General features: G+C 36.1%; 1 protein-coding gene across 1 annotated transcript; it reads left to right on the top strand.

Moving 5' to 3' along the window:
- The first annotated feature begins 5,315 nt into the window (after positions 1-5,315).
- On the top strand, positions 5,316-7,701 carry LOC111365816 (plant intracellular Ras-group-related LRR protein 6-like). Its single transcript, XM_022986328.1, has 3 exons — positions 5,316-5,537; positions 5,879-6,048; positions 6,911-7,701. The coding sequence occupies exons 1-3, from the start codon at positions 5,340-5,342 to the stop codon at positions 7,581-7,583; spliced, it is 1,041 nt and encodes a 346-aa protein (XP_022842096.1). The 5' UTR covers positions 5,316-5,339; the 3' UTR covers positions 7,584-7,701.
- Positions 7,702-19,409: the final 11,708 nt, after the last annotated feature.

Here is a 19,409-nt window from a genome sequence, read left to right as displayed (position 1 = left end):
ACCAAATCGCATTGAACAATCATAGAATAAAAAGGGCCAGAGCGAAATACGTTCAAATAAATTCCTTTATTATCAAATGTTCATTACAAAACTGCGAAATACAAGATGCTAAATGTTCTATAAACTACGATTGAGAGCAAAGTAATCTCCCGGTCGATCGCCGAGTAAGAGGGTGTACTGGTCTTGATCGCGGTCCTGATCGCACTGCTGCAAAGGCAAGCAGAGAGGTTGAGAAGCACTCTCAATAAGCAGAAAGGAAGATGAAGTGCCTTCACATCGCCTTCCTAAATGCATCGCTGCAACGACAGGAAAGGAGGTTGAGAAGCACTCTCAGCAGGGAAGGTGGCTTGCAAGCACCCTAAAAATTGCCTTCTATCATTGAACTCCTTGTAGGAACGGAGACGATGGGAAGAACTTCGCAGCCGGTCAAAGAATATTTTTTATATCTCTCATACCAAAGGTGGCATCAAGAAAGATCGCTAAGTGGGAGGATCAGATGATCCATTTCCATGGAAAATGAAAGCTTTTGATTGATTGTCAAAAATGCCAAGCAATGGCAGCAAATTGGTTTTTTGAAGAAGAAAATGGAAATGAAGATGGAGAGTATGAAGTATACATGCATTTATAGGGGCGTGAAGGTGAAAAGACAGAATGTGATGTGCATTTATAAGGGGTGAAGGTGAAAAGACGGAATATGAGCAGTCATATTCGTGTCTAGTAAATGGGATTAAATGGCCCAAAATCAGGCAGAAATATCAAAAGAAAAAGTGCAAAAATTTTAGCATAAAGTAGTTAAATGCTTGAACGATTGACGATTAAAAGACGAACGTCAATAAATGCACAAAAAGCTAAAATAATTATTCATTAACAATGATGGCTGCTGTTATATCAGTATAAGGTTACAAAGGGAAAGTCAAATGTGAAATTACAAAAAGAAAAGTTAAGGCAATATACGTCCTAATTACAATTCGCCTCATACCGAGCGAATTCTTTCCCTAAGCTTCCCCCAGTCTTCGTTCTGCCGAGAAGAAGTGATGTTCAATTCAGCCACAACATCATCATCAACTTCCAACTTCTTGTACTGCTCAACCAAAGACTTAGCTCGCTCAATTCCTTGGGAGGCATTACGCTTTTTAGCAGTCATTCTTGCCTTGCAGTCGTCCATCTTGGCTTGAAGCTCTTTCATCTGAGCAGCCAAACTAGTCATCAAAGAGTCTTCAATCATGACTTCGGAAGAGATTTCTTTCAACTCGTCCTCAGCTTTGTTGATCTCCAGAAGCAAAGACTTTTTTTCAGATACGGCGCAAAGATATTGAGTACTTTTGGCCTTCAGTTCAACATTCTTGGCCAACAAGGAGAGGACTTTGGAATGGATAACTTTCAACATTGCTTTAAAATCAGCAGAAAGATCGAGCGACGGAAGTGTCAGTGATTGCTCCAATTTCGCATTCAAATGCTCAAGCTTATCCTTATGCCTGGCAGCACTAGCCTTACCGATGTCCATATCTATGAAGGACACATACTCAAATATAGACGGCTTGAGGAACTTCATATCGTCTTCTGAAGAAGCAGAAGGACAACTGACTGAAGCAGGGCGAGATGTTTTGACTTGCCCTCAGGAAGCGAACAAGTCTTGAATGGAACGCACAATTTTATCAGCATCCTGCAAAGAAAATCGCCAATATTGAAGGTTTCCACTACACTAAACAAAGTGGAGGTAAAGGTAAAGCAAAGATTATCTCATCAGCAATCTTGGAAGATGGCATATCCCCAGCCAAATCTGCCACCTCTGGCTCCACCATTTGTGAGGACTTCCTCTTATCTAAGCGAGAAGACCTTGCTACAACGGGCAAACTCATGGGAACATCTGCAGAACTCAAAAGACAACAAGTCAACACCAATAGCACAAGCAAAGGTAAAGCATCAAAAAACGAATTACCTTCTGCTTCAACGTTTGGGGAGTCAACGCCCTGGGAAGAAGGTGGCTCATCCATTGGTTGTGATGAAGATTCTGAGACTAAAGGTTTCTCTTTAAGCGTAGCCCCTTTATGAGCAGGTTTGGACGAATCAGCCTCAGCAGAGGATGATGGAGCCGGAGCTGCCAACACCAAAGCCTTCAAGGAAGAGGTTGAACTTTTCTGAGTTGTCCAAATAAACTACCAGCACATGGAAAAGCCTCAAGTATAGAAAGGTATGCTTATGAGTAAACCGATTTAATTACCTTCCTCCTGACGATGAGAGGGGTATCATCATCATCATCAGCATCATCCTCCAAAATGGGAGACGCTGAGGCTGGCCATTTGCGACTTGGGGCACTTTTAGCTGCAGTGGGCTTGGCAGAAAGAGAAGTCGATGGACGGGCAGATTGTTTAGCACGAGCAGAGGAAGAGGGACTCCTAATGGACACAGGAGTGACCAAAACAGGAGAGGTGGTAGAAATGTTTGGCTGGTTTAATGAATGGAAAGCACGATTGGCATCAGTCACAAACAATCTGAGTTTCACTGACGGCCAGAGTCGTTCAAAAAGGGGATGGATGGCACGACTAGGATTGAAGGGGGCTAATGAGAAGTTGCTCGTCAAAAGAAGATTGCGAGTATTTACAGCCTCTACCTCCGTCTTATTAATAGTATGAAAGCGGTCTATCAAATTCCTTGAATAGTAAGAAGAAACGGGCCAAGTTTGGCCAAAACCAAGTTGACGAGCAAAAAATTGAGGAGCATATATCTCTACCCCAGCCTTGGCATTAGTCCCAATCAAGATATCATGGAACAACTCCCTCCCGGTCAAAAATTGAATCCAAATAAACAAGGAAGTGTTCGCATTATCCAGAGTGGATGGGGGTTGCACATAATATGGAGTCAAAAAGGGAGGAAAAGGAAAGAAGGAAGGGATTGAATCCAAAGTATAAAAGAATGAAAAAATGTCCCTTCTGGACATATTTACAGGAGTCAGGGGCTCAATGGCTAGCCCGTAGCAGCTAGCAGAAGGGCTGAAAAAAGTTGGAGCACCAAGCGATGGAAAATAAACTCTCAACCACATTTGAGCGAACCAAAGAGGTCCACTGCCAGTGGAAGATGCACCATTCTTCAATTGGGATTGAAGAGAAGTCATGCCTCTATAAAGGGAAGCTAAAAAGAAAGAATATAAATTCAGAGGCCTACCACGCGCTAATTCATGCGCTATGGGTAAATAGCTCAGGGAGAGCTTTATGCTTAGCACACACAAAAAGTATTTACAAAGCCAAATCAGAAGAAAGGTCACTCGCTCAGTATGGGAAGGCTCAACGCTCGAGTGGTTATGAAGGGTTTGTAGACTTGAATAAGACTCGGTGAGGCCTTTACCAAATTTTGGGGCGACACCAGAAATCAGGATACCAGGGAAAATGGTATCGCCCAAAGGTGGCAGATTTACTAGGGCCCCAATATCCTTTAAGGTAATGGACATGGGACCGAGAGGAAAAATAAAAGTATTATACTCAGCAGACCAAAAACTTAAAGCGATTGGAAAAAGTACTAGGTCAAAAATAGGGGGTTGAAGAGAGATTTCTAACAAATCAGAAATCCTAACATTATCAAAAATTGCCTTAGTAGGACCATGGTCCACAAGGCGAGCATGTCATCTACGAAAATCGACATCAGATTTAGGCCAACTGCGAATACCTCTTTCACGAAATGGCCCCAGCGGCAAAGAATTTAGAAACGGAGGGCCATGAGTACAAGGAAACAGCTGACCGACCACCGCTTGTTCGATGGCCTCGGCATTGTTGAATGAAGGACCTAGAGAGAACTCATTGAGTTCGACATTGGCCGGTGCAAGAAAGTTCGGAGTTACATATGGCCGAGTAAGGAGTTTCTGAAAGTCTTCGAAACTAAAAGAGTCACCAGACTGAGATTGTGAAGCAGCTATTAGGGACGAAATAGAGTTACGTAGCAGAGAAGCAAGGAGATAAACAGTAATATTGCGAGAGAGGCGCGAAAAAATGAGGCGTGATTTAGTGGTGCAATGAAATAGCGTATTTGGGGGTTATAAGAGTTTGTAAACGTCGCACCTTTTCAGGCTATAGAAGAAAACAATGATTGAAATTCTTGAGAATTTCGAATGTTGTGGGAAACACAAAGTGAATATGGCAAAATTAATAATTGGTATTAATTCTGCCATATTGAGGGGTAATTGTTGACACACAAAAAGTTCAGCTCAAGTCGAATAGCCCAAGGAATGAAACCTAACTGAAAAATCCCCAAAATCAGATAGTCCAAAGAATGAATCAGTCAGGCAATGCAAGATAAAGGCCTAAATAAGGAAGCCCATGAACGCGGAAATACTATCACCCAAGGTTGCAAGTCGCCCAAGATTTGAGCGAATGAATTGCCATGCAATCGCCCAGAGCTGTGACTCTACTCTCGTCCAAACATTCGAGTCGCCCAGCATCTTAGCAAACATAGGAAGTTATGGTTACCCAAAATTGCAGTTAATGAAGCAGTTATTGGGTAGTCCTATCACGTTCCACGATTCAAGGAATTCAATTGAAGACGGTTGAGCTACAAAAGTAAGGGCAGCAGTTAGAGAAGGCAGTTCCATGATAAGTTGGCCACTATAAGGAAAGTGGGCAGTTATAGAGCGATCAAGCAGTTTCTTAAGCAGTTGATCACAAAGAAATCACCCAGGGAGTATAAAAGGAAGAAAAGATATAGAGTAAAAGATCCCGAATCAAACACTCTCAAATAGAGAATATGTAACTTTCAATTTCTTAGTTTAGATTTAAACACTTCTTTTACAGTAACTCGTGTGCTTGCGCCCCTTGGAGGCATTCTGTTTTTACTTTCCAATTGTAAAGTCATCGCCAATAAAAAAGCCCCTTTTTGGAACTTTGTCTCAAGAGGTTTGTCCCTTACACAATCGTCTGATCCCTTTTTAATTGTTAGCGATTAACCCGCGCGAAACAGATAGATATTCGTAGAAATAATAATAATTAACCTATTTGTTCAATTGTAGTTGATAATGATGGATGACGACATTGATGCTTAAATATAATTGTCGACCAAAAAATTTAAAATTAAAATTGTACAAATAGCATGATTGAAATAATTATAGGGAAGGCGACTGCAATTCATGGACAGCCTTGTTTGGCTGTTAAAAATGAGGTTTGACTTTCTGCCTATACTTTCATGCACACGTCATTCCCTCTCATCCGTACGTCTCCATTTTCTCCAAACACATGTTCAAATGCTTGCATATATGTATATATATGCTTGTGTATGTATATATACAACTTGTGAATTCATATCTCACACCTAAGAAGAGAGTTGTACTCATTTTGTTTGTATATGTGTATGTAAAGATGTACGAGCAGCAGCAACAGCTGAGGTTGGACATGAGGAAGAGACATGATCATAGTAGGAGATCAAACCACATAGAAGAAGATGAAGAAAAACTCGAAATTGTTGATCTAAGTGGGATGTCTTTGGAGGTCCTCCCTAATCCTCATCTAAATTTAGGAACCATTTGCAAATTAGACCTCTCCAACAACAATCTTCAGGTGCCATTTCGATCAAAACTTTGTAGTTTCGTTTCGTTTCGTTTCGATTCCAGTACTAGGACTCGAGATTCTATCTTAAAACGTCAACCTTAATAAAACGAGTAGTTCAAATCCTCATTATATGTTGGCTCATATTTTCATCTTTATTCGATTTTATATATCCTTAACATGTTCTTTTGATACAACACAATAGAAGAGTTACTTAGAATCTTGTTTGTTTGGAGGGATCATAAGAAATAATTCTAGCTGAATGTTTAGGTGGTGGTTGTTTTGATAGTATTATTTTGCTTTCTATTATGTATTTTTCTTCGTTTTAATTGAAATTTTTCTCCATTTGATAGAGTATTCCAGAGTCTTTAACAGCAAGACTCTTGAATGTGGTTGTGTTGGATGTGCACTCCAATCAGCTCAAATCCCTACCAAATTCAATTGGATGTTTGTCAAAGCTTAAGGTTTTGAATGTATCAGGCAATCTTCTCCAATCACTTCCTCGGACCATCGAAAATTGTAGGTTCGTTCTTTCACCTTTCCCTTTTCTTTACGGATAATAATTTTGGGATGACGATGCTCGTTTGAATATTTTTGTTCCATTCGATTAAATTATTAGTCACCACTTGAGGCCAAGTTAATTTTATCTATCAAGATTAATGCAGATACAATCTTTTTCTCGATCATATAAAAGCACCTTCTATGCATTTTAGTAGGTCATACATGTCCATTAGAAGTGATCATATAATTTTCTCGAAGAAATGCTACATGTACAGGGAAAATGCATGGATGAGTTTACAGAATGTCACATGACAACATTTAATTGGATTTTGGACAAAAAGTATAGTTAAAACAACTAATCGGGTGCTGCCATCTCAACTCTCGTAAAACTGTCAATGTATTTTCCCAGTATAAGTATAATTTATGTTTTTCTAGTCGGTCAACATAGACCAAATAGTTTGACTCTAGTATTTTAATTTACAACAAAATGCTTCATCAAGACGTGCAGCATAGTTGTTAAATTCTTTGTATTCTAAATGTTTGTCTCAATCATTTACGCCTGGTTGTTTAGATTGATATTATATTTTTGCGGTGATATTACAATATCTTGATTCTCTAGTGATTTTCCCAACTACTAAAGTCAAGGTTTTAATTTTTTATTTTTATTTTTAACACCGTGCATCATGAATAAAATTGTCAACAATAACATACTACTGCATATTCCCAATCTGGTGAAGTCACTAGATGAATATCATTTCACCATGCGGATAAGGATTCATCTCATGAGATGTGACAAAGTTTTACGTCGGTTGTCAGCCATCAAAATAAGTTCCTAAGATTCTAAAATATGGTTTGTAGTACTAAATAGTTTATGTAATCTGCAGATCACTGGAAGAGCTGAATGCAAATTTCAACCAGTTAAGCAAACTCCCAGACACTATTGGATTTGAGCTTCTCAACCTCAAAAAGCTTTCTGTCAATTCAAACAAGCTTATATTCCTTCCTCATTCCACCTCCCACTTAACCAATCTACGAGTTTTAGACGCACGTCTTAATTGCCTTCGTTCCCTTCCAGAAGATCTCGAAAACCTTATCAACCTACAAGTCCTCAACATTAGCCAAAATTTCCAGTACTTGGCAACCCTTCCATACTCCATAGGCCTTCTCATTTCTCTAGTCGAATTGGACGTAAGCTACAACAAAATCACAACTCTGCCTGAGTCTATTGGTTGCCTCAAGAAACTCCAGAAGCTCAGCGTTGAAGGAAATCCACTCGTATCGCCTCCAATGGAAGTTTTCGAGCAGGGATTGCTGATGGTGAAAGAGTACCTGTGTGAGAAAATGAATGGATCTCATAAGAACTCCCCAAAGAAAAAATCATGGTTTGGAAAGTTGGGAAAATGTAGTACTTTCAGTGGTGCAAACATACCCCTTGATGACAGAGAAGGGTACATAATGCAGAATTATAGGTCCATTGAAGGCCTGGCATCACCTAGATATGTGGGAATGTTTTCTCCAAAAAGGCTATTTTCACCAAAATCCTACTTTTCTAGATGAATTACATGTTGTGGATTTGCATGCATAATTTGTAAGTTTGTAGCATTGCGTTATAAGAGTGTACTTGTTTGACATGCTTTAGGCATATTGAAGTTGTATATCAAACCTCATGCTGCATTTCGAACACCCAATTTCTGTATTGTTAATTATAATGGTTCATCAACTCATGCTGAAATGCTTGGTTAGTCCATAATAATTTGCAAAAATGGAAAACCAAGAAAATGAAAATTGGAAAAAATAAATAAATTTATAGTTAAAGACTTTTTTCTTGCCGTTTTTCAATTCCGCTTTTTGGTTAGCATATGTAATTTAAGAATACAATGCCTTTCCAAATTTGAGTTACATCAAATTCTATCATATCCTAGTTAACGTTGTGTCCCAATGAACCCAAACCACTCGAACTCATGTACCTAACTGTCTCCAGTGTTACACACCCTATCTAGTTGAATCGAACTCAAAGCAGGTGTAGACGTATGTATCATATCTTAGTTAACGTTGTGTGAGTGTTACACACCCTATCTAGCTGAATTGAACTCGATGGAGGGGTAGACGTCTACCAATCAACTCAAACTTGTTAAGTATATATATGTAGTATATTCAATATTTTTCTCTTCATTATTGAGATAAAAATGTACTTTTTGTTAAAATTTGGATGTGAACCGAATTCTTTGTAGAAGATAATTGAGATTTCTAATTTTGGTATAGCTTAAAAGCTAATTAAAATCAACTTTTTGACCGTTATTTCACTATTACAATCGTCATTTTTGAATTCTTATCTCACAAATAGGACCATTTTTATTTCTAACAGTCAAAAAATCAATTATCAAAGTTTCTACCAAACAAGCACTAAAGTGTATATTAAGAAGAATTCTATTTGGAAAGCTTTTGAAATCCTATTCGAAATTTATTTGACAAATTTTAGTTAAAGTTCTATTTAGAAGTCCTGTTGGGAGTTGAAATTTATGTTGGACCTAAAAATATCAAGATAAGGAAACTTTTTGGCATTATATTTCATCTATAACTCTACTTATAGGGTTTGAATTGTTCCTTATATATATTTGGCTCTTCTCTACAATTTAGTTATATTATTTAACCTCGTTATAAGTTAGAAAAATCATAAATGCAAAATCATTGTAATCTTTTTCCATATTATAATAAAATCTCCATCTTCTGCAAATTATTATCTTTTTGTATTCTTGTGATCTTTACTTCGTATAATTATTCTAATCTCTTATCTTATTATAATAAATTGGTATCAGAACTATTCCACTTTCAATAATGCGGTTTCATATTTGGTTCGATTCATAACAAGTGGTATTGGAGCTCATGCTTAATTTTTTATAAGCTCGAGATTTTTTGTTCATGATAGCAACTATGAAGTATGATGTTTCGCTATTGGATCGCAGTACAAGATTTTCATTATGGTGGATTAGGAGGCGAGCTGTCACGCGTTTTCCACAACGTGAAATGACCGCAAGTGTACGGTGTCAAGTTTTGTAATATAGTAATGAAATGAAAAATGTCGAACCCATAGTGATTGATATTCGAATCCTATTGAGTACTATAATTGTTTTAGCTTCTACTTTAATTAGACAATCATATTTTTGAATCAATGTTTTTATACTAATCTAATGTAGATGACATAAACAGTGCAAGTAAAATGAGGCAACTTCTAAGGATTAAATCAAATTATGTGAGCCTAGGGAAAAATTTTACCGTATTATCGACAATGTTTTTCAACCTATATAACTATTTCTATCAATTCTTTCTAAATTTATAGACAAGAACCCTAGATTAATTCTATTTCATCTCTTGAGTGCTGAATAGAACCTATCTCTATATTTTAATCCAATTAGCTCTATTTCGAATTAAACATATAGAAATTATCAATGCACGTGGTTTTTAATTTGAATTAGCCTTAAAGAATTCATACTCTCTCCCGAAACCTACAAAATCTAGGTTTTTTTGTTCTTAGAACACACCCAAATTTTCTTCTCTCAAGTATCAAAATTTAAAGCATCAAATCACACAATTATTGGTCAGGTAATTGAATGCATTATGTAAGATTCAACATGAATAAACCTGGAAAAATCATAGGAAATAACTAGATTAGAATTAAAACAAGACTCAAATAGTTTACATCAAATCCTAGATCTAAAGATTTAGCTCGTAATTGAATTGACTGATATGATCAAATACAAAATAAAGGACGTAGAGAAGAATAAAAGAATTAGAAAAACTAGTTTTTGCCTCTTGAATTCTTTCCCCAATTTTTGTCCATCTTCCCTCAATTGATTGCCTTCTCTCTTGCCTCTTGAGCCTTCCCTTCTAAAAGTCTCTCTCCAGTAGTCTTTTTCTTTTCTTCCCCTCAATTAGCTCTTCAACCATGTATTTATAGTCCCCGCACGTTGCAGTATGAATTTGAAGTGGATTGGGCCAAAAATATTTTAAAATTTTCAATTTCCTCTTACTCGGGAAGTGGCGCCACAGTGTCGCGATACATAGGTCTGTTGGTGCCGCAATGCCCAATTCTGCTTCTCTTATTCTTGCTGGGTGTCGTAGTGCCCAGCTCTCTGCTGGGTTTGTTTTTTTTTTCTTGGACATCTAGACGAGCCAATGTTGCATTCTTTCCAATCTTCTTTCCTCTTGTCTCGAATTCATGCTCACTTCTGTGGTTGACGATTTAGCTCCATTGCAAGCCCCAAGATATGGCATTTTTTCGAAGTTGTCTAAGCTACAAAACAACACGAACACACACATCATAACGTTCAAAGATGCTCAAGAACAAACTGAAAATCGTGATTTAGAGGCATTAGTTTCATGAGGGAATTACACTCATCACGAGCAGTGTTCTCTTATATGAATTGATTTTGTTGTGTTTTTTGCCCCCTTCATATTTGTTATTTGAAGACACGATCTCATATAGTTGTGATCTCACCATTGAAAAAGTCTTATGATGCTTTATTTTCAAATGAGAAGATGAAGCATATTGTTGAGGTTCATGGAGAGGGCCATGTTCTTGATGATGGTTATGCAAGAGGCGAATTAAGGTCCAACTCAAAATTTATTGCAAGAATTCGGGACACTTAATTAAGAATTGCTATAAGTTGTGTAATAGACAAACTTTGACTGCAATTTCTTAGAAGAAAAGGCAATTATATACTTCGGGTGACGCCATTATTGAAGCTTTTCACCATGATTGAGAGATTTTACTTATGTCTGACTATAACTTAAATACTGATTAGGCTTGGATTTTGGATACAACTTGTACTTTTCATATGACTCCTAATTAGTATTATTTTCAACATATGAAGAAGTTTTCAAAAGGTGTTGTGATGATCGGTAATTATACACCTTGTTGAATAGCTGGTATTGGTCGAGTCGGAATAAAGATGTTTGATGGGATGGTTAGAGCACCTGATGCAATAAGACACGTTCCAGACCTGAAGAGAAATCTTATCTCCTTAAATATTCTTGATTCAAAATGGTACAAGTATACTGTTAAAGGTGGAGTCTTGAAGGTTCGTAAAGGAGCCCATGTTTTGTTATATGTCTTGCAGTGCTATAAAAAATCTTAGAATAATCAACATATTTTAAGAACTTGGGTGGATTTAGAGCTGGTTTCTGTACGCTTGGAGTCCAATTCGAGGTCTTCATTTAAGAATACACCTCAGTTGAATTTTGAAGATATGGGTAAATCCGTCTTACCACCATTATCGATTGTGTCATCATAATCACTTGCCAGAAATAGACCCATTTTTTGCCATGAAATTCTATATAAGTACAATTATACTGATTTTGTTGATTTTTGAATGTGGTTAAAGGTGTTGATTCTAGCCAAGATCCTTCTTTTCATGCATTCAGTTGTGATTTTGTTACAGGGCTCGTGTCAACCCTATTTGGTAGTCATTAGATCACTTTTGCCCCTAGTTAAGATAGCAGAGGTGGAGAATATTTATGTTGGAATTATTGATGGGAAAGTTAGTTTGTATTTTTTCATTAAAGAGTTCAAGTTTATTCCTTGTAGTGGAATTTGTCTCCAGGTGGAGATTTTTTTTTTCTTTTGGTCATTGCAGTAGAATTCATATCAAGGCAGTGATTGGATTGTTAGAATTCGGGTGTGACCCGAATTCTTTGTGAAAAATAATTGAGAGTTCTAATTAAAGTGCACAATAAGAAGAATTCTATTTGGAATGTTTTTGGAATCCTATTCGAAATTTATTTGATATATTCTAGTTGAAGTTCTATTTGGAAGGCCTATTGGGAACGGGAGTTGAAATTTGTGTTGGATTTAAAGATATCAAGATAAGGACTCTTTGGGCATTTTATTTCATCTGCTACTCTACTTCTATGGTTTGAACTGTTCCCTATATTTTTGGCCCCTCTCTATAATTTAGTTAGGTTGTTTAACCTTATTATAAGTTAGACAAATCATAAGCATAAAATCATTGTATTCTTTTTTCATATTATAATAAAATCTCCATCTTCTACAAATTATTTTTTTCTTGTGTTCTTGTGATATTTACTTCATATAATTGTCTTAATCTCTTATGTTTTCATAGTAAATTGGTGTCGAAAGTGTTCTGCCCCCTCCGCCTAAAGTTGTTGACCCAAGACTCACCCTTTCTTCATGACCTTTTACTCCCTCATTATCAACCTACTCCCTAGGAGTTGAAGGGATCGTCTATGACATAATTGTCGAGCCCCCGGGTACCAAATCTACCCAAGATGGATTCAAAGGGTCGATACGACCAGTTGTAATGTTCCCGAGTTTGGTTAAGCTTAACCACCAGTACATCATAAAGGGCCACTCACCTGGGTTCATGTTCATGATGGGTTGCATTGGGCTAAAATTCTTGGCCGAAGCTACTGACATTGATTTATGAGGCATCAAATGTGGCCATAGCATTATTCTAATTAAAATTCCTAAGATATTTGTATCATCTGAAATTCAAGGAGGATCTTAACTGCATTATTTATCACATGCCTGACAAATATTTAAATAGATAGAAATAAGTAGTAGGTAAGTAGTAGTATAAATGTGTTACTCGAAATGTACATATAAAGAGTAACTTGATTGTTTATAAACNCCATTATTATATATTTATGCGCTCTAAATCCATTTTTATTAAAATTTTAAAATATTTAAAAGTACAATACTCATCCCTGTCATTTTCCAACATTATCATTATTAAATTCATTCATTTAAACATTATATATTCATACCACTTTTATATATTTATCGCACCCTAAATCTATCTGTATTACAATTTTAAAGTTTTTAAAAAGTACTATATTCATTTCTATTACATTTCAACATTTCTCTTATTGAATTTATTAATTTAAACACTATATAATGGTAGCAATTTTGACTATATTGGCTTATACAAAAAAGAAAAGCTTAGTATATGTAGGAAAATGAAGGAGAGACGCTGATTGAGATATGTAATTCAAAACATAGTATAATATGCAATGTAGTAGTCGTAAACATTTATTACAATAGATGTTAGATTAGATTTTGAGTATAATATCTTTTATTGTCTGAAATTTGTTTACATAAGCAACTGTAATAACCTTTCTAAAATGCAATTCTTTTTATAAAAGAGAGAGAGAAAAGATAAGAGAATATAAGAACCAAAACTTATGTGTGAATTTTATTGAGAATCAAGAGCCGTATTTATAATGTCTAAAGTTTGAGCCTCATTTTTATCAAAATACATTTTTCTCTCTCTCTCACTACAACAAAAATCAGTTTTGCAACGGGCAGAAAACGTTGCCGTAGACCTATTGCAACGTTCGCGCGTCTGTTGTGGGTTTCAATGTTGCTGTAGAGCCAAGAGTTTCGGCAACGTTCTTTGCACGTTGCCGAATCCTCTTTTTTGCAACATTCCGTAGCACGTTGCCAAAACTATGTTTTTGCAACGTTCTTTGAACGTTGCCAAAGACATCTTTTGGCAACGTTTATCGAACGTTGCAAAAACCCTCCTCTTGCAACATTTATCGAACGTTGCCGAAACTCTATTTTTTGCAACGTTCACTGCGCGTTGCCGAAACTCTCTTTTTACAACGTTTTTCGAACGTTGCCGAAGCCCTATTTTTTGCAACGTTCGTGCACGTTGCCGAAACTCTATTTTTTGCAACGTTCACTGCGCGTTGCCGAAACTCTCTTTTTACAACGTTTTTCGAACGTTGCCGAAGCCCTATTTTTTGCAACGTTCGTGCACGTTGCCGAAACTCTATTTTTTGCAACGTTCACCGCGCGTTGCCGAAACTCTCTTTTTACAACGTTTTTCGAACGTTGCCGAAGCCCTGTTTCGTTGAACGTTGCCGTAGCTCTTTTTTGGCAACGTTCACAAAATGTTGCCGAAGCCATGTTTTGGCAACGTTCATGGAACGTTGCAAAAAAAGGACTTGACAGCAAATGCCATTTTTTTTTATTTTTTCCTCAATTATTTCACATTTTTTCTTTCATTGCAAACCTGTGAATTCAAAACCTATTTAATATATATATCCACAAGTGACAACAAAAAATTCAAAATACTTCATTTAAGTAACATGATCCTATATACAATATTACTTCATCAAAACACAATACATACTCCAACTCAAAAATACACACCATCAAAATACTTCATTTAAGTAACATGATCCCATATACAATATTATTTCATCAAAACACAATACATACTCCAACTCAAAAATACACACCATCTAACCAAAGAGGTATGAAAAATGTCCAAATGCTTGTGTAAATAATATATAACCAAAACTTCAAATGAGTCCCAACCCATTCCTTTTCCATAAACGAGATCCAAGAAGACACACAAAAAACCTTTGCTTTAGAACTCAGTTCGGCTCCATGTAACTGCAAGAAAGAAAGAATATAACAACAAATTAATCAAAAATGGCAAACAATTAAGAAACAATACAATGTCCTCTTTTAAATGCAGAAATTAAATCATAACAAGAATACAAACTCATAATTAAAAAATTGATCGATTTTTTAAAAATAAGATCAATTTCTTGTGTTTTAGAGAAATCATTGTGCACTCATCGGTAATGCCATGACCAAACTTCCACCTTGATGGTTCTAAACATACATGAATGAAAAAAATGTAGATATTTATAAAGTACCTTCGTCAAATAAGTCTAACACAACTCTTCGGCCAAGCAACAGTACTTCCCATGGCTTCACTAAGAACTCGAAATTCATCTGTTGGTCTATATAAGGGCAACTGACTCATGTACACCTCCTCAACCCAAACCTTCCAACAATCTCGTCCTAGTGGCACGTGATGCACCTTTGCACTTGGATCTATTGATGCAATTTTCCCCTCTCCTACAATTTCCTCCTCCTCAAACATATACCAGTGTAATAATTGACACTTTGCATTTTCCACTGGTGCAATACCTCCTTCCATACCACTTGCTTGTTGAGACTAGAAATTCGCAATAAAATAAAAATATTTTTAAAATTAGTATGATATAATCTGAATTTATATTGAACAAATAATAAATAATATATGATACAAAAACCTGTGGAGTAAAAGCACGTGAACTCATGTCGTCCACATTTTTATTTTCATTCTGTAAAATAATACAAAAACTTAAAACTTATTAAAATGATAAGATATATTAAGCTACGCACGATATCATATTCTATGTAATAGAAAAGTATAACCTGAGATAACTTCAGAAGTGCTTCAACCTTTTCTTCGAGTGCTTCCATCCTTACTGATTGAGTTTGTAATTTGCTCTCAAGTTCTATCACTTTCTCACTGCTTTGTACATTTCCATCTACTTTTGATGGTGTAACCCCAAGTCCAAGTCCTCTTACTCGCCCACGACGCTCGGGACCTAAAATTCGAGCAGCAGCAGCATCATCTCGAATAGAATTTTCGGCTGGTGTATCAGAAATTGACTCGGCACAATCTTCTATCTTCCTCTGCACTTATGAAATTTAAATATTACACTAGAAGCAGATACACACACAAAGCCCCACACACACACATACAATACACATACCAAAGTTTCGGCAACCGCTTCATTTATTGGCTTTCCATCCTTTCGAAGATGTCCATGAGTCCGTACTCTCGTTCTCAATCCTTTTATATTTGGATTCTTTCTTTTCTACAACAACAATATTTTCCCTATCACGGACACGTATAAAAAATTAATAACGATACATAAAAAATATATAAGTAGTTAGTATCGTACCAAATCGTGAGCCATGCGTGAATAACCCTTTCGACCCATAGTATGGAGAAGCTTCTGAGTAGTTCTCATTTTGCTGAACTTAGAACTTCTTTCCTATTAAGGGAAAAAATATAAATCAACAATAATTGACTACAAAGTTTAAAGTCAATCTGAAAATTTAACTTACTTGAAAATCGGCAGAAAGAGTATCTTCTACAAACTTTTCCCATGCTTCTTCAGAGTTTATATTCTTCGGTCTAAGAAGGGCAATAGCGCGTTTTCTATTCATGGCCGATGGTACTTGACGTTTGATTTCTTTTCTCAATCTCGATTTGAATGTCCTCCAATATGTTCCCATGCATTGAAATGTCATTTTTTGATGGCAGTCACTGACATTGAATCTTTGCTATATTTATCACAAATATAAAAAATGGTGTCAAGCTTTGAACGAAAATGGCAGTGAAGCTTTAAACAAAACATAGTATAACGAATAATGTATGTACGTTTCATATGAAATAAATGTACCTGTATAAAATTCCAAAGTTCAATTTTTTTGTTGTCATCCACTGAAGGCCAATTTTTAATAACTACCGGCACATATTCTCGTACTATGGCTCCGGCAATGCTGACAAATTTATCAGAGTTACGGCCAACTACTTGCCCGAATTCATTGAATTCAAGGTCCATCTTCTGATAGTTATTTTCAGCAACCATTTTCAAATGAGTTGGACCCCTTTTCTTTTTTGTAGCATCTACACTTGTCGAAGCCATGTTTTGATCACCAGTAATTGGAGTAGACTGGGTACATGTAGGTTCACTAGAAGGATGTAGTCTCTTATTTGTCTCCCGAATTGCAATAGCAATTGCAGCGCTTCGTCTTTCAGAACTCTTAGAAACTTGCTTATTTGACTTAAAGAATGCAACATGAAAAATGGCAGAAAGTTAATTTTTTTCGAAAGTTACCATCTTAAAAAGTGTATTGAAATGCACTCACCTTAGCTTTATCCATCATGCGTATATTTAATAATGTCACCTGATTCCAAAAAAATCTACTTGAGAGAGTACGAATCTGCAAACAATAAGAGAGAGAATGAGAATGAGATTCAAAGTTCTACTACTTGTAATTTAAACAATTACATGTATAAAGACAGTTACCAAACTAATCAATTTATATATCACATAATATGCCTTCAACATCTATCCTTGCAAAATTCTCATCCTCCTCATGATTGTCTTCAAGTTGTGTTACATCCAATGGAATAGTTACCCCATGAGAAGTATCTTCTTCCATATCTAACGCGTGAAAGTCTCTTGATGATGCTTGCAAAACAACATACCAATTAGATATTTCATTCTCCCTAGAATAAAAAACTTGTTTCGCCTGTGATGCCAAAATAAAAGGATCATTTTCAAATTGTCCCTATCCCTGATGAAGGTTAACCAAAGTGAATCCATCTTCCTTCTTTATTCCATTCACAATATTTGCCCGATCACACCAGAATATTGGAATATGAAATGTATTGTAGTCAAGCACTATAATATCACGCAAAACTCCATAATAAAGAACGTTCCCAACAACATGTGCAGTATCTTTTGCACTAGATCTACATATGGTTGTTGCTTCAACTAAGATACCACTATTTTGGCGAGAGTTTTCGGCATCTTTAGTGTAAAATCGAAATCCGTTTATTACAAAACTGGAATATGACATAGACTGACATCTAGGGCCACGTGCAAGCCACTTTAAAGTATTCGAAACATTGTCCAGCAACAATTGGCATGTAATCTGTTATTATTATAAACCCGTTAGGAATGAGAGAATAAACAACAGAATAAAACACTAATCTTGTCGATATATATACTTCAACCTTAGTGTGCAACCAGGTAGCAAACGTGTCAACATGTTTCTTATGCAACAAATTCTCATTTCTTCCAAGTCGTTTTTCAGAACTCTTGAGTTCATCCATATGCATCCTAAGTAAAAAAAAATATATCAAGAAATCCCAAAGAACTTAAAATCTCAAAAAATATATACTTCGCGAACATACTGTACGTATGGAGCCACTTCTACACTATTTAGCAATATATAGCAATGGGCAGCGTTCAACATCTCATCAGATAGTACAAGTGGCTTCCCTTTAGAAATTGGATGCCCTGCAACTAAGAAGTCGTTCTCATACTCTTCATTGCGTGCAGTCTTAGAGCCGATTGCAGATGCTTGTTTTATATATTTGCTACAAAACATCGCATTTTCTTCAACAATATATCGTTCAGCTATGCACCCTTCAGGTCTTGCACGATTCATAACATATCCTTTCAACAATTTCATATACCTACACATTTTTCAAAAACGTAATAAAATAGAAATCAATTTGATAGTGGATTTAATTTTTGGGAATAAGGAGTACTACCTCTCAAATGGGTACATCCAACGATATTGAACTGGTCCACATAGACGAACTTCTCTTCCAATATGAATTGTTAAATGAACCATTATATCGAAAAAGGAAGGCGGAAAATACCTTTCCAACATGCACAAAGTTTCAGAAACATCCTCTTCTAAAATCTCAACCTTATTCCTATCTACAACTCCTTGACAGATTTCATTGAAAAATGAACACAATTTAAAAATGGAGTTCCTTGGTCCTTTAGGAAGAAGTCCTCTCAATGCAACTTATAGTAATTGTTGCATTAAAAGGTGACAACCATGAGACTTCAGTCCAACTATCTTACATTCTTCCACTGAAATACAATTTGCAATATTAGAACAATAACCATCAAGTAATCTCAAGGTAGCAAGCCTTTTGCAAAACATTTGTTTTTCTGCTTTTGATAAAGTATGAGGAGCTACAGGTAAGTAAAATTTATTTCCTGTACTCTCATGATGTAGATCATGCCTAATATTCATAGCTTCCAAGTCCTTACGACAGTTAATGCCATCTTTTGATTTTCCTTTCACATTCAAAAGTGTATTAATGATGCTCTCACAAATATTCTTTTCCACGTGCATCACATCCAAATTATGATGTATAAGCAAAGTCTGCAAATCAAACATTACTTGTGTCATGAGATACTACACACAATTAGATGTATTAAAAAAAGGAAATGACATAACTAGAGTTACCTTCCAATATGGTAGCCTGAAAAATATTGACTTTTTCTTCCACGTTACATTGGATTGAGTCGTATTCTTCTTTCTCTTTCGCTTACCACTCTTGCCCCAATCATTTACAATTTTATCAACTTCACTGGAATCTTCTTCACCAGTTTTTATCTTTGGCCTAATGCCATTTTCAATATGTCCATCAAACCAGCTCCTTTTTCATGCGAAATGGATGACTCAATGTAAGAAATCTTCTATGTCCCATGTATGCTAACTTCCTACAATGTGACAACCATACTGAACATGTATGTTCACGACAAATAGGACATGCAATTTTTCCTTTGACGGGCCATCCAGACACATTTCCGTAAGCAAGGAAGTCATGCATTGTCCACATCAAAATAGCTTTTAAGTTAAATGTAGACTTTACAACTGCATCATACATCTCAACCCCATCACTCCATAACAATATTAAATCGTCTATAAGTGGTGCTAGATAAACATCTATGTCATTACCTGGATGCTTT

Source organism: Olea europaea, chromosome 17, assembly GCF_002742605.1.
Source record: "Olea europaea var. sylvestris chromosome 17, O_europaea_v1, whole genome shotgun sequence".
Lineage (NCBI taxonomy): Eukaryota > Viridiplantae > Streptophyta > Magnoliopsida > Lamiales > Oleaceae > Olea > Olea europaea.
The sequence above is the reverse complement of the archived record's forward strand: the minus strand, read 5'-3'. Positions and strand labels throughout refer to the sequence as shown.